This window comes from Hyperolius riggenbachi, chromosome 1 (genome assembly GCF_040937935.1).
Source record: "Hyperolius riggenbachi isolate aHypRig1 chromosome 1, aHypRig1.pri, whole genome shotgun sequence".
Classification (NCBI taxonomy): Eukaryota; Metazoa; Chordata; class Amphibia; order Anura; family Hyperoliidae; genus Hyperolius; species Hyperolius riggenbachi.
Genome location: NC_090646.1, coordinates 302,815,087 through 302,831,080, shown reverse-complemented (window position 1 = coordinate 302,831,080; position 15,994 = coordinate 302,815,087). Strand labels below are relative to the sequence as shown.

The 15,994-nt window shown below is 44.7% G+C and overlaps 1 protein-coding gene across 1 annotated transcript in view; it reads left to right on the top strand.

The window, feature by feature from the left end:
- The window catches only part of ELAVL1 (ELAV like RNA binding protein 1), a 165,350-nt gene extending 149,982 nt beyond the window's left edge, over positions 1–15,368 (top strand). Inside the window, exon 6 of the mRNA XM_068233799.1 lies at positions 13,463–15,368. Within this exon, the coding sequence (XP_068089900.1) occupies positions 13,463–13,607 (145 nt within the window). The 3' untranslated portion in view covers positions 13,608–15,368. The remainder of the gene's footprint in view (positions 1–13,462) is intronic.
- Positions 15,369–15,994: the final 626 nt, after the last annotated feature.

The window sequence follows — 15,994 nt, the reverse complement described above, 5'->3', positions numbered from 1 at the left end:
GCCCTGCTGATCTTTTGCCTCTAATACTTTTAGCCATAGACCCTGAACAAGCATGCAGCAGATCAGGTAGGGGTGACAAGATTAGCTGTATGCTTGTTTCTGGTGTGATTTGGAAACATGTCTGCAGCCAAATAGAGCAGCAGGGCTGCCATGCAACTGGTATTGCTTAAAAGGAAATCAATATGGCAGCCTCCATATGCCTCTTACTACAGTCCTTTGAATAAGCACTGCTTAAAGGCAACTGAAGCGAGGGATATGGAGGCTGCCATATTCATTTCCTCGTAATACCAGTTGCCTTGCAGCCATGCTGATGTATTTGGCTACAGTAGTATCTGACATTGTCAGATCAGACACATTAGCTGCATGCTTGTTTCAGGTGTGATTCAAACACCTTATCTGCTGCATGCTTGTTCAGGGTCTATGGCTGAAAGTATTAGAGGCAGAGGATCTGCAGGACAGCCAGGCAACTTTATATTATAAGGAAATAAATATGGCAGCCTCCATATCCCTCTCGCTTTGGTTGTCCTTTAACTAGGTTGAGGACAAGTATTTATTCTGTAACCTATCTTCCAGGTCATCTCAGAACCGCATCCATCAGAGGTTACCTCCCCACCCCCATCTTGACAGGAAGTAGAGTAGCATATTCAAAATTAGCCACAGGGATATACATATGTTACCATACCACAAACGTTAAAGTTCCTCGTCTCGATTTAAACTGTGAAGCCTGCGGGGGAACGAGACCGGGAAGGCTCTATAGGACCCAGAGCCTACCCTCTCCTTAGGTGAGTATCTGTTTTTTTTATTTTCTTTAAAGTAGCATGAATAAATGTTTAAAATTTGAGTTAGAAAATACAGGTTTTAATGTTTAGCCATGCCTTCTCCAGAAAACTGCCATGGCAGTTTGCTAACATTGCAAAGGCTTCTAAGGTATTGGCCTCAATTCACTAAGCTTTATCAAACACTTTATCAAAGGTTTGATAATTTACCTCATGGGTAAAATCTAATTTTGAATATACCAAGGTTTTGATCAACAACAAATAACATTTGTAAAGCGATTTTCTCCCATGGGACTCAAAGCGCATAAGCATGGCTCCGACCATCGTGGTACAGAGGAAGAATTTTATAAATCTGGAAATGCTAGGCTAAACAGGTGGCTTTTCAGTCTGGATTTGAATAGCTCCAGGGATGGTGCTGTCTTTACTGGGTGTGGCAGGGAGTTCCAAAGAGTAAGGGCAGCATGACAGAAGGCTCTATCTCCAGATTTTTTGAGGTGCACTCTGGGAGTGACCAAGTTTATAGAACTTGCTGATCTGAGGTTGTGAGAGGTGTGGCGCAGCTTCAGCAGGTCCTTCATGTATCCAGGGCCCAGATTGTGCAGGGATTTGAATGTCAGCAGTCCAATCTTGAAGAGTATTCTCCATTCTACTGGTAGCCAGTGCAGTGAGCGAAGGATCGGTGTAATGTGACAGTGGCGAGGCTGGTTTGTTAGCAATCTGGCAGCAGCATTCTGCACTAATTGCAGGCGACACAGGTCCTTTTTGGGGAGGCCAGCAGAAAGGGCATTGCAGTAGTCCAGCCGTAATGTGATGAAGGCGTGGATTAGGGTTGGAAGATCCTCTGGGGGAATCCGATGTTTAATCTTTGCAATGTTCTTCAGATGAAAGAAGGAAGATTTAACTACAGATCAAATTTGGTTTCTGAAACCCAATTCCCCATCGATTAGTACGCCAAGGCTGCGCACAAGGTTGGAGCGGTTTATGTCTGAATTCCCAATCCTGATTGGTGTTGCTTTAGGATAGAGCTGTTTTGATGGCGAGTGCTGGCTTTGGACAAACAGGACCTCAGTTTTGTCAGCATTCAGTTTCAACCAGTTATCATTCATCCATGCCTGCAGCTCAGCTAAGCAAGAGTTTATTTTTGGGGTAGGATCTGTTCCACCAGGTTTGAAGGACAGGTATAGCTGTGTGTCATCGGCGTAGCAGTGGTACGTCAGGCCATGACGTAGGATAAGTGTACCGAGTGGCAACATGTAGATTGCAAACAGCAGAGGGGATAGGATTGATCCTTGTGGCACTCCGAATTGTAGAGGTGCAGGTTTGTACATTATAGAACCTAGGGATACTCTGTGTTCTGTCAGTCAGGAATGATCTGAACCACTGGAGGACTGATCCACTGATGCCACAGTACTCCTGCAGTCTGTTAAGCAGGATTTCATGGTCAACTGTATCAAAAGCCGCTGAGAGATCCAACAGGATTAGGATGGAGCATTCCCCTCTGTCCCTTGCCATGAGCAGATCGTTGCAGACTTGGATGAGGGCTGTTTCACAGCTGTGGTGTTTCTTAAAGCCAGATTGTAGAGGGTCCAGGATGTTGTTTACTGACAGCCTGGTTTCAAGTTGCCGATAGACAGCCTTTTCAATAACTTTACCTACGAAGGGGAGGTTGGAGACAGGTCTGTAGCTGCTCATAGCATCTGGATCCATGGAAGGTTTTTTAAGAAGGGACTTGATGATTCCTTCTTTTAGAGAGGTAGGAAACCTCCCTGATTGCAGAGGGCAATTTACTATTTTGTGAAATGCTGGACCAAGCAGGTAAGGGCATTTCAGCATATGTTTAGTTGGTCCAGGTCGCAGGTTGTCTGGCGGAGGCGACGGAGGATGTCTGAGATCTCTTCCTCACTAGTACTTTTGAAGTCAGTCCAGGGTGTTAGGTTGTTTTTGCCACTATTTCCAGGAGTTGAATAAGTCTTAGGTGCTGTGGACTGAATGAGAGACCGAATAGAGGATACTTTGTCAGCAAAGTAGCATGCAAATTTCTCGCATAGCTTCTTTTGAGGGAGTTATAGTAGGTTTTAGACAGGATGGGTTACATAGTCTATCAACTGTGCGAAATAGTTGGGCTGGCCTTTTGGGGGCCTTTGCGATGATCTGTGATAGGTAGGAGGATTTTTTCTTGGTGATCGCATTTTGGTAGCTTTCCAGGTGAGACAAGGGTGTGTTTATCTTTTGAATTCTGAGATTTTTGCCACTTCCTTTCTAGTCTGCGTACTTCTTTCTTTAGGTCCTTTAGTGAGCTGTCAAACCACCGTGCATGGTGAAGTGGTGTAGACCGTTTAATGCGAACTGGAGCAAAGGCGTCATAGGCAGATGACACTGCATGGTTGTACATCAGGACCATGGAGTCTGGGTCTACGCAATGATTGGTTAATGCGTCAATTGAGGGCAGTGTTGCCAACTCATCCCTTTAATTACTGACGCATATGAATTATACAGGTTTTGTGGCTAGGTAGATGCAGTTAAGGCACTAATTATGTGCAAATAGCCCCAGAACCTGTATAACTTAGATGTGTCTAATTAAAGGGATGAGTTGGCAACACTGGTTGAGGTTATTCTGAACGTGCTGGGGTGAGACATCTTTCAGAGAACGGTATTTTATGAGTTCTTTCCCTCTGTGTTTTATCGCTGGTGCTGTCAGAGAGAAGTGGATGGTGTGGTGGTCTGACCATACCACTGGGTTTATATCCATGTGTGATATTAAAAGTCCGGAATGAAATAGAAGATCCAGGGTGTGCCCTTTCTTGTGGGTGGGGAGGTTGACAGCCTGAGAGAAACCCAGTTTACTCATTATGAGAAGTAGTTCACTTCCTAGGCGGGAATCGTGATCTTCCACCCATGCATTGAAGTCTCCCAAGATGATCCATCTAGGGTGTTCCACTGTTAGGCAGGATAAGAGTTCAGATATTTCCTTAAAGGCTGGACCATTTTTTGGGGGAGGTATATGAGCAATATGTTGATGTTTACTTCTGCTGGCAGTTGGGCTGCAAGACATTCAAAGGTTTCAGTGGGGCCTATTGGCAGGGGCCTTATGTTCAAAGAGGATCTGAAGCATATGGCAACCCCCCCCCCCCCCCCCCCCACCCTTGCGGACTTCTCTCACAGTGCAAGACTGAATAATTGGTCAGCACGGTTGCTTCAAGAGTTGGGCCTGCATGTTTCCCAAGCCAGGTCTCTGTCAAAAAGGTCAAATCAGAGAGCTCTATTAGGTCATGTATAGTTGCAGTCTTATTATTTATCGATCTGGCATTGCAGAGTGTAGCGGTGATTGAGCTTTTCTGGGGACAACTATGGTTTTTTTTATACTTGGATCCACTACCTTTCCTCCCCCTTCTGCTTTTCTTGAGTATCTCAAAGGATTTTAAAGAACAAGCGACACCCATGCTAACCTAGAAATAAAAAACACATATATAAGTAGATAAATACTACTTCTACTTACATAACAGATGTATTGTACTTTCCACGTAAAGATTCCGGTGAATTTTACAAAGGAAAAGCAGAAAATCCTATTCTAGGCAGTGGCCATTTTGCCAAGCTAATGCTGACCTCATATCCTCCCTGACTCTTGTTTTCCCCCCTCCCTTCTCTTGCTCATTGTGTATTCATTAGCTGCCCTCCTCCCAGAGTCTTTTTTTTTTTTTTTTTTACACATCCAATCACTGAGTCACCTCAGCCTTGCTTGTAAACACAAGTGATAAGAGGGTGTTTCTGATAAGCAGTTGGCAGGGAAATAAATGGAAGAGGAGGAATATATTATAGATAAAAAGAACTCCCAGCATTCAACTCTTTGGCACTAGGGCCAGTGTTTCTAAAGAATGTGACAACTCCAAACCATAACAGCAAAAAAAGTTTTGCAAGTTTTGAATCCAGGATTAGCATCTTTATCACTTAATACACTCAGACCAGTTGCTGTTGAAATTTGATTTTTATGGTGACAATACCGCTTTAAGAGGAGAGCTAGTGAGGTGTTAATTTGTAATGGATTCTTGGGAGGGCAGGCAGAGAGAAGATCCTTTGATGAGTATTTGTATGTTGACATTAGAGACAATAGACTTGTTTAGATAACTTTTACTTCTGGAGTCCTGCTGAGATCAAAGCGGATCTTTGCAAAATCCTTTCATTCCTACACAGAGTAAAGGCCCATACAGATGTCTGATTTCCGCGAACGACGAGTCGTTTGAACGTTCCGTCGTTCGCCCGCTAAATCGGGCGTGTGTACAGACTATCATTCGCTTGATAAGAGTGAGTTTGAGCGATCCGCTGGGCGGATCGCTCAAACTTACTCTTATCAAGCGAACGATAGTCTGTACACAGCCCGATTTAGCAGGCGAACGACGATGTTCAAACGGCCCGTCCGCGGAAATCCGACGTGTGTATGGGCCTTTAGAGCATAGATTTATTTTAAGTAAAGTTCCTGGTTTTAGAGTTAGATGATAAATGATAACATAAATGTGGAAAATAGTCACTTGGTGCATATGCCTTGGATAATGTATAAAGGATTACTCACAGGGTGGAGTGAGGACAATCACAGGCAATCAAGTCTTCAGAGAGGTTGAAGGTCTTGTTTCAGGTCAGCTGTTAGAAGGCTTGGTGTGTTCAGCAGTGGTAAGCTTCATGGAGGATTTCAATCCAGTTTAAATCTCTGCCATCCAAAGTAATCTGATTGTTCTGGTTGGTTGTAGTTGTAGCCTTGGTCGTGGTGGGGGGGCCCTCTTCACAGGTGAGCGGTGGCGATCGAAGACCACACGCACTTTATTTGGAGGAAATCTGCCCAGCAGGGCCAGAGATATCCGCCTCGGCGGCTATGGACGAGCTGAGCTCGTCCAAACCGCCAGGAAGGTTAACTGCCAAAATTCACCTGTTGCTTTAGGTCTGCTTAAAATCACATCGGAACTGAGAGGGATATGGAGTCTACCAAATTTATTTTCTTTAAAGGGAACCAGAGATGAACGATTCACACAAAATAAACATATCAGTTGATAGCTTGTAAAGAATAAATGCTCTACCTGATAATTTTGCCGCTCTGGTGTGCCTTTTTGAGTTTTTTTTATCCATTATTGCTCCAGGAAAAATCAAATATGGCCGCCGGCTCATATCCCTTCTCCTTACGGGTTATGAGTTGTTCTGGATGTGCTGTCTAGGCCATATGAGACTATGCTGCTATCTAGGCTAAATGCAGCCTTTCATCTATGTGCTTTCATTTTGGTATGATGTACAGCTGCCTGTTGGAAGTGTCTCTCATAGGAATGAAACTGCCGTTATTATCAGTATCTAGTGCACACAGGGATCATATTACAGCCACAGAGCTTCTCTCTCAGGAGCAGCAGCCTCTCCCATGTCATCACAGCTCTCAGTATGCAAAGCAGGAAAGCTAAGCCAGGTGAGGGGAAGGCTTGGGCTTGAAAAGACTACACAGAAGAGTGACTCAGCTATAATGATTCCAGGTCAAACCTCGACTGAATAGTCGGTGGATTCTTATCACAGTTGCTAATAGACTAATTAAGCAGATAACAATGAAACTAAAAGCAGGGTAGGTGTTTACTGTCATGTTCCCACTGATAAATGTAATAAAATACACGAGGGTGCTTCATCTCTGGTTCTCTTTAAAGCAATACAAATTACCTGGCTGTCATGCTGATCCTGATCTGTGTGCTTGTTCAGGGTCTATGGCTAAATTAATTAGAGGGAGATGTTTCCTACTGAAATCTGGGTTAGCCACATGCTGGTTTCCTTTAAAGAGAATCCGTATTCACAAAATGAAATATAAACAAACATCCCTGCCTGTTTGGGTCATCTCCTAGCCACCTCTGTAATATTTTCGCTGCTCTCCGCTGCAATAAAGAGGGTAAGAAAACAGTTTGATGATTGTCAGTTAAATCATGTGTGTATGATGATCTGCAGATCTCATAGACTATCATTGCAATTTGCAGGAACGGATATTTTGGCAGGAACAGATATTTTGCAGATACTGATCTTTTGTGTCTGTATAGCATCTGTGTGTGCAGCATCTTGCAAAGATTTTTTTCTGATGTGGAGTTCAGCTCCATAGAAAAGACTGTGAAGAGTATGGCTCTCATACTACATGAAGGGTGGTAAGATTGGTCTGTGATCTTTCATTTTCCAAAGACTATAGTCTGATGTGTGTATGAGCCTTAATTCAGGCATCTAATTGAAAACCTTCAGTGTCTCGATCATCTATAATTATATGTGCTATGTGTTAGGAATTCCACTTCATCCACAAAACCTTTTTCCTAATGCCTTCATAGCAGCACACATGGGTAGTGACTCCACCCCCAACTACCCAATAGGACCCTATGCCATAAAATATAAGACCTGAGGCCCACCCACTCTGTCTGTTTTTTTTTTTTTTCCGGTCCTCACCCTCATGGCCCTTAACATTTGCAGGCTTCTCTGGGAATTTTTTTTTACCGCTACCTAGCTGCATAATGTAGCTCTCTGCACGGGTAATTGCTCACTGTTTCAGGGTCTAATTGTTAATTTCTGGTGGGTGAGCCCTCATTCTGATGGTCTTTGGGGGATCTATTTAGCACCTGCATCCCTCTGACTGTCTCTATTGTTAATGCAGTTTCTGCCACACTCCTACCTTATACATCCTCCACCGGAGGATAATTCTGGCTAGCGTGGCCTTCCTTTTTTCTTTCCTCCTGTCCGCCCAGCATGGTGGTGGCCTCAGATCAGAGTGTGTGCTCCACTGCTTTGTGCATGTTTTGCAAGTCTGCGAATGTCTCAACGCTCCAGTCCAAAACGAATCAGCCCTCCCACGTGTCTTGATTAGATGCTTAACCACTTCCCGACCGCCGTATGTACAATTGGCGGCCGGGAAGTGCACCCCGCAAGGACCGCCGTATTGACAATTGGCGGCGGTCCTTGTAGGGGCATGGGCGGAGCGATCGCGTCATCAGTGACGCGATCCTCCGCCTGGCGCCGCTCACCCCGCCGCAACATCCCGCCGGCTATACGGAAGCGCCAGCGGGATGTTAACCCCGCGATCGCCGCATACAAAGTGTATAATACACTTTGTAATGTTTACAAAGTGTATTATACAGGCTGCCTCCTGCCCTGGTGGTCCCAGTGTCCGAGGGACCACCAGGGCAGGCTGCAGCCACCCTAGTCTGCACCAAGCACACTGATTTCCCCCCCCCCTGCCCCAGATCGCCCACAGCACCCATCAGACCCCCCCCCTGCCCACCCCCCCAGACCCCTGTTTGCACCCAATCACCCCCCTAATCACCCATCAATCACTCCCTGTCACTATCTGTCAATGCTATTTTTTTTTTTATCCCCCACCCTGCTCCCTGCCCCCTCCTGATCACCCCCCACCCCTCAGATTCTCCCCAGACCACCCCCCCCCTGTTTACTGTATGCATCTATCCCCCTAATCACCTGTCAATCACCCATCAATCACCCCCTGTCACTGCCACCCATCAGCCAGCCCCTAACCTGCCCCTTGCGGGCAATCTGATCACCCCCCCACACCAATAGATCGCCCGCAGATCCGACATCAGATCACCTCCCAAATCCATTGTTTACATCTATTCTCTCCTCTAAACACCCACTAATTACCCATCAATCACCCCCTATCACCACCTGTCACTTTTACCTATCAGATCAGACCCTAATCTGCCCCTTGCGGGCACCCAATCACCCGCCCACACGCTCAGATTGCCCTCTGACCCCCCCTTATCAATTCACCAGTGCATTAATTACATCTGTTCTTCCCTGTAATAACCCACTGATCACCTGTCAATCACCTGCCAATCACCTATCACCCATCAATCACCCCCTGTCACTGCCACCCATCAATCAGCCCCTAACCTGCCCCTTGCGGGCAATCTGATCACCCACCCACACCATTAGATCGCCCGCAAACCCGCCGTCAGATTACCTCCTAAATGTATTGTTTACATCTGTTATCTTCTCTAAACACCCACTAATTACCCATCAATCACCCATCAATCACCCCCTATCACCACCTGTCACTGTTACCTATCAGATCAGACCCTAATCTGCCCCTTGCGGGCACCCAATCACCCGCCCACACGCTCAGATTGCCCTCAGACCCCCCCCCCCCCCCTTATCAATTCGCCAGTGCATTAATTACATCTGTCCTTCCCTGTAATAACCCACTGATCACCTGTCAATCACCTGCCAATCACCTATCACCCATCAATCACCCCCTGTCACTGCCACCCAACAATCAGCCCCTAACCTGCCCCTTGCGGGCAATCTGATCACCCACCCACACCAATAGATCGCCCGCAGATCCGACATCAGATCACCACCCAAGCGCAGCGTTTACATCTATTCTCTCCTCTAAACACCCACTAATTACCCATCAATCACCCCCTATCACCACCTGTCACTGTTACCCATCAGATCAGACCCTAATCTGCCCCTTGCGGGCACCCAATCGCCCGCCTACACGCTCAGATTGCCCTCAGACCCCCCCCTTATCAATTCGCCAGTGCAATATTTACATCTGTTCTCCCCTGTAATAACCCACTGATTACCTGTCAATCACCCATCAATCACCCCCTGTCACTGCCACCCATCAATCACCCCCTGTCACTGCCACCCATCAATCACCCGCTGTCACTGCCACCCATCAATCAGCCCCTAACCTGCCCCTTGCGGGCAAACTGATCACCCACCCACACCAATAGATCGCCCGCAGATCCGACATCAGATCACCACCCAAGCGCAGTGTTTCCATCTATTCTCTACCCTAAACACCCACTAATTACCCATCAATCACCCCCTGTCACTGCTACCTATCAGATTAGACCCCTATCTGCCCCTAGCGCACTCAATCACCCGCCCACACCCTCAGAATGCCCTCAGACCCCAGCCCTGATCACCTCGCCAGTGCATTGCTTGCATCTATTCCCCCCTCTAATCACACCTTGAGACACCCATCAATCACCTCCTGTCACCCCCTAGCACACCTACCCATCAGATCAGGCCCCAATTTGCCCCGTGTGGGCTCCTGATCACTCGGCCAATCCCTCAGATCCCCCTCAGACCCCCTTCCGATCACCTCCCCAGTGCATTGATTGCATCTATTTTCCCCTCTAACCACCCCCTGAGACACCCATCAATCACCTCCTGTCACCCCCCTAGCACTCCTATCCATCAGATCAGGCCCAATACAACCTGTCATCTAAAAGGCCACCCTGCTTATGACCGGTTCCACAAAATTCGCCCCCTCATAGACCACCTGTCATCAAAATTTGCAGATGCTTATACCCCTGAACAGTCATTTTGAGACATTTGGTTTCCAGACTACTCACGGTTTTGGGCCTGTAAAATGCCAGGGCGGTATAGGAACCCCACAAGTGACCCCATTTTAGAAAAAAAGACACCCCAAGGTTTTCTGTAAGGTGTATGACGAGTTCATAGAAGATTTTATTTTTTGTCAAAAGTTAGCGGAAATTAATTTTTATTGGTTTTTTTTCACAAAGTGTCATTTTTCACTAACTTGTGACAAAAAATAAAATCTTCTATGAACTCGCCATACACCTAACGGAATACCTTGGGGTGTCTTCTTTCTAAAATGGGGTCACTTGTGGGGTTCCTATACTGCCCTGGCATTTTAGGGGCCCTAAACCGCGAGGAGTAGTCTAGAAAACAAATGCTTCAAAATGACCTGTGAATAGGACGTTGGGCCCCTTAGCGCACCTAGGCTGCAAAAAATTGTCACACGTGTGGTACCGCCGTACTCAGGAAAAGTAGTATAATGTGTTTTGGGGTGTATTTTTACACATACCCATGCTGGATGGGAGAAATTTCTATGTAAATGGACAATTGTGTGTAAAAAAAATCAAACAATTGTCATTTACAGAGATATTTCTCCCACTTAGCATGGGTATGTGTAAAAATACACCCCAAAACGCATTATACTACTTCTCCTGAGTACGGCGGTACCACATGTGTGGCACTTTTTTACACCCTAAGTACGCTAAGGGGCCCAAAGTCCAATGAGTACCTTTAGGATTTCACAGGTCATTTTGCGACATTTGGTTTCAAGACTACTCCTCACGGTTTAGGGCCCCTAAAATGCCAGGGCAGTATAGGAACCCCACAAATGACCCCATTCTAGAAAGAAGACACCCAAAGGTATTCCGTACGGAGTATGGTGAGTTCATAGAAGATTTTATTTTTTGTCACAAGTTAGCGGAAAATGACACTTTGTGAAAAAAAACTATTAAAATCAATTTCCGCTAACTTGTGACAAAAAAATAAAAACTTCTATGAACTCACCATACTCCTAACGGAATACCTTGGGGTGTCTTCTTTCTAAAATGGGGTCATTAGTGGGGTACCTATACTGCCCTGGCATTTTAGGGGCCCTAAACCGTGAGGAGTAGTCTTGAAACAAAAATGACCTGTGAAATCCTAAAGGTACTCATTGGACTTTGGGCCCCTTAGTGCAGTTAGGGTGCAAAAAAGTGCCACACATGTGGTATCGCCGTACTCGGGAGAAGTAGTATAATGTGTTTTGGGGTGTATTTTTACACATACCCATGCTGGGTGGGAGAAATACCTCTGTAAATGACAATCTTGATTTTTTTACACACAATTGTCCATTTACAGAGGTATTTCTCCCACCCAGCATGGGTATGTGTAAAAATACACCCCAAAACACATTGTACTACTTCTCCCGAGTATGGCGATACCACATGTGTGGCACTTTTTTGCACCCTAACTGCGCTAAAGGGCCCAAAGTCCAATGAGTACCTTTAGAATTTCACAGGTCATTTTGAGAAATTTCGTTTCAAGACTACTCCTCACGGTTTAGGGCCCCTAAAATGCCAGGGCAGTATAGGAACCCCACAAATGACCCCATTTTAGAAAGAAGACACCCCAAGGTATTCCGTTAGGAGTATGGTGAGTTCATAGAAGATTTTATTTTTTGTCAAAAGTTAGCGGAAATTGATTTTAATTGTGTTTTTTCACAAAGTGTCATTTTCCGCTTACTTTTGACAAAAAATAAAATCTTCTATGAACTCACCATACTCCTAACGGAATACCTTGGGGTGTCTTCTTTCTAAAATGGGGTCATTTGTGGGGTTCCTATACTGCCCTGGCATTTTAGGGGCCCTAAACCGTGAGGAGTAGTCTTGAAACGAAATTTCTCAAAATGACCTGTGAAATTCTAAAGGTACTCATTGGACTTTGGGCCCTTTAGCGCAGTTAGGGTGCAAAAAAGTGCCACACATGTGGTATCGCCATACTCGGGAGAAGTAGTACAATGTGTTTTGGGGTGTATTTTTACACATACCCATGCTGAGTGGGAGAAAGATCTCTGTAAATAAAAATTAACAAATTGTCATTTACAGAGATATTTCTCCCACCCAGCATGGGTATGTGTAAAAATACACCCCAAAACACATTATACTACTTCTCCTGAGTACGGCAATACCACATGTGTGGCACTTTTTTGCAGCCTAACTGCGCTAAGGGGTCCAAAGTCCAATGAGCACCTTTAGGCTTTACAGGGGTGCTTACAATTTAGCACCCCCCAAAATGTCAGGACAGTAAACACACCCCACAAATGACCCCATTTTGGAAAGTAGACCCTTCAAGGTATTCAGAGAGGGGCATGGTGAGTCCGTGGCAGATTTCATTTTTTTTTGTCGCAAGTTAGAAGAAATGGAAACTTTTTTTTTTTTTTTTTTTTTTTTCACAAAGTGTCATTTTCCGCTTACTTGTGACAAAAAATAATATCTTCTATGAACTCACTATGCCTCTCAGCGAATACTTTGGGATGTCTTCTTTCCAAAATGGGGTCATTTGGGGGGTATTTATACTATCCTGGAATTCTAGCCCCTCATGAAACATGACAGAGGATCAGAAAAGTCAGAGATGCTTGAAAATGGGAAAATTCACTTTTTGCACCATAGTTTGTAAACGCTATAACTTTTACCCAAACCAATAAATATACACTGAATGGGTTTTTTTTTATCAAAAACATGTTTGTCCACATTTTTCGCGCTGCATGTATACAGAAATTTTACTTTATTTGAAAACTCAGCACAGAAAGTTAAAAAAATCATTTTTTTGCCAAAATTCATGTCTTTTTTGCTGAATATAATAAAAAGTAAAAATCGCAGGAGCAATCAAATAGCACCAAAAGAAAGCTTTATTAGTGACAAGAAAAGGAGCCAAAATTCATTTAGGTGGTAGGTTGTATGAGCGAGCAATAAACTGTGAAAGCTGCAGTGGTCTGAATGGAAAAAAAGTGGCCGGTCCTTAAGGGGTAGAAAGCCCTAGGTCCTCAAGTGGTTAAGGGTGGATGATTTGGTGGTGTTCACTGGCTTTGTAAGAATGCTGACTGCTGCTGTAGCAGTTGCATTGCATCTGGTTTTCTTTATCTTTGGTAAGTGCTGTATTGCTGGGATGTTTCATGCTGATCCAGCCTACCCTGTATGCTATATCTCACTTCCTCCTTTTGCAGCCAAGTTTCTGCTGCCTTCTAATGAACATTCCAGCACCACCTACAGACGAGCAAATTAACAGATAAGGGGGGGGGGGGGGGGGGGGGGAGTGTGCAGGTAAGCCGTAAACAGTGATTGAACTTGTTCTGATGGTTAATTTCTTCTTTGCAGCCCGAGAAGATTGAACCAGACCCTCCAAAAGATCACGCTTCAAGAAGACAGGAGTGCTTGTAGTCCCTCTCCAATGTGGCAAAGGTCCTCCTCCTTTTCTAGATACCGCTCCAAGCAAAGCTGGGCATGTGGAGAGACCAAGTAATGCCAGGGAAAATAGTCTGTGCTAGGTGCTTTGCAGAAATGCGAAATGAACCAGAGGCAAACTATTGATAACGAAATGTTAAAGCTGGCGGTTTAGGAGTTGGACTACATTGCTAAAATGTCCCCACCGCCTGCACATTTGGGTGAAGCACAGCCTGTTCCTTCTACTCCTGCTTCAAATGTAACTTCAGACCTGTTCGAGGTAGGATTTGACCCCTCTTGTCCAGCCTTATATTAAAGCAAACCTGAAATGAAAAAAAAAAAAACTTGTGATGAAATGTATATGTAGTACGGATAAGGAATAAAACATTAGTAGCAAAGAACAGTCATTTTTATTTTGTTACATAGCTTTTCTTTTTTTTTTTACATTGCATCATACATAGAACCTTGTTATAGTAAACTCTGATATAGTAAACATTTGGATATACAGTATAATCTTGTTAAACTCTATAGTAAACATTTGGCTATAGTAAACTACCTCTCCAGGTCCCAGCCAATCTCCATTATAAGTCTATGGGAGCAACGCTTGGTATAGTAAACTGATATAATAAAACTTCTGTTATAGTAAATATGTTTTTTGGCCCCTATGTGACAGACTCTGGATATAGTAAACAGTGGGCGGCACATGCGTCATATGTCAGTGTGAAACCCATGGTTGGTTGCTCTCTTCAGGCTAGTTCTAAGTGAGAGGATGCATTTGTAAGACTAGAACAATGGCATCGGTGCTGGATATACAGTACTGTACAAATAAGCAGCCTGGGGGAAATGAGGAATAATGTGAACATAAACAGAGGATGCATTATAACGTCCACTTTGCAATCACCAATAAAAGTATTGTCCCAGGCCTCCCACAGGATTGTACACACGCCGACGTATCTCTTACCTTATTAGCGATGACGCTCTTGGTAGCGTGTGGCGTGCAGTATGGCTATTTTCCCTTGTAGTGCAGATGAGAGCCTACTGGCTGCAAAACTGAGAGTGGAGAGTAGCGTGCAAAGTCCTTTCCGCTGAAGTATTGGAGCCAATCACATTTTAGATGAGTGGCTTATTATAATTGGCTGCATTTAGAAGATAAGCTTCCTGATTGGCTCAAGTGTGAGCAGAAAGGTTTGCAGGACACTTGCTGCAAGTTCCACCCACAGAGGTATCAGAGCCACTCACAGGAAGCGAATTCCTGCTTCCACAGTAGTCCATAACCACTGCAATTTTTAAGGAGCCAGCCTGGCTATGCAGTACTAAGGTATACTTAATCTTGTAGTCAACCAAATGTGCAAATGTTTGTACTGTGCCTCCAACAGGAGGACAGAGTTGCTCCTTTGCAGCAGAGAATGTACCAGGGTGTGCTTGGCCATTTCTAGGACAATTTCTGATAAACTAAACTACATTTCTTGGCCCCTTGGAGTTTACTATAAATGGATTCTACTGTACAGTCAGCTGCAGTTTTAAAACCACCCTCTGTATTTTAAGCTACAAAGCAGAAAAAAGACCCTTTGCACGTTTCTGCAGTAAAACCTTATCGCAAGTTGTTTCTGTTTCTTCGCTCCCTTAATGCTTCAGAAAAACACGACTGTATTAGACCTACTGGTTCAAACAGCTCACAGAAGCTCTTTTGCATAACTGAAGGTTTTTTTTTTTTTTTGTGTGTAACTGTTCGGCTGGAAAAATGACTTTCTTTGCTATTAATGCCCTATTTCTTATCTGTACTACACATACAATTCATATCATAAGTTTTTCGCTTCAGGTTTGCTTTAAAGGAGTCATAAGGAGGTTTTAAGAACAATAAGTTCTACTTACCCAGGGCTTCATCCAGCCCTAAGCTCCCAGCATGTCCCTCACTGCAGCTCTGTGGTGAGCAGTACGCCTGTGAAACTTTCTGGTCCCTGGCGATGACGTCAGTGAATCACCGCCATGTGGACCAGAGCATACTGCGCAAGCACAGAACTAATGCTCCTGTGCAGTACGCTCCGGTCTACGCGGCGATGATTGAAAGCGCTGCTCGCGCAGGCGCAGTACAGACCAACCTCTAGGTCGGCCTGAAGTCCTCGCTGAGGACCGGGAAGCTTCACAGGCGAACGAATCACCGCGGAGCTGCAGTGAGGGATATGCTTGGGGCTGGACGAAGCCCTGGGTAAGTAGTACTTATTGTTCTTAAAACCCCCTGATGACTCCTTTAAGGCAGTGAGGGAGGCTATTGAGTGAGAAGAATATGATTATCCAGTCTTCCTCCCAAATGGTAAACAAAAGAAATATTAAAAACATTTAAAGAAGTCATCTGCGTCTTTTCCTTTGATGCACAAAAATTATGAAATTATTCTATACTAGTGGCAGGTGATTGAAAAAAAAGACACCTTTTTAAGCAACCTACGTTTAATGCGCTACCCCACTTTC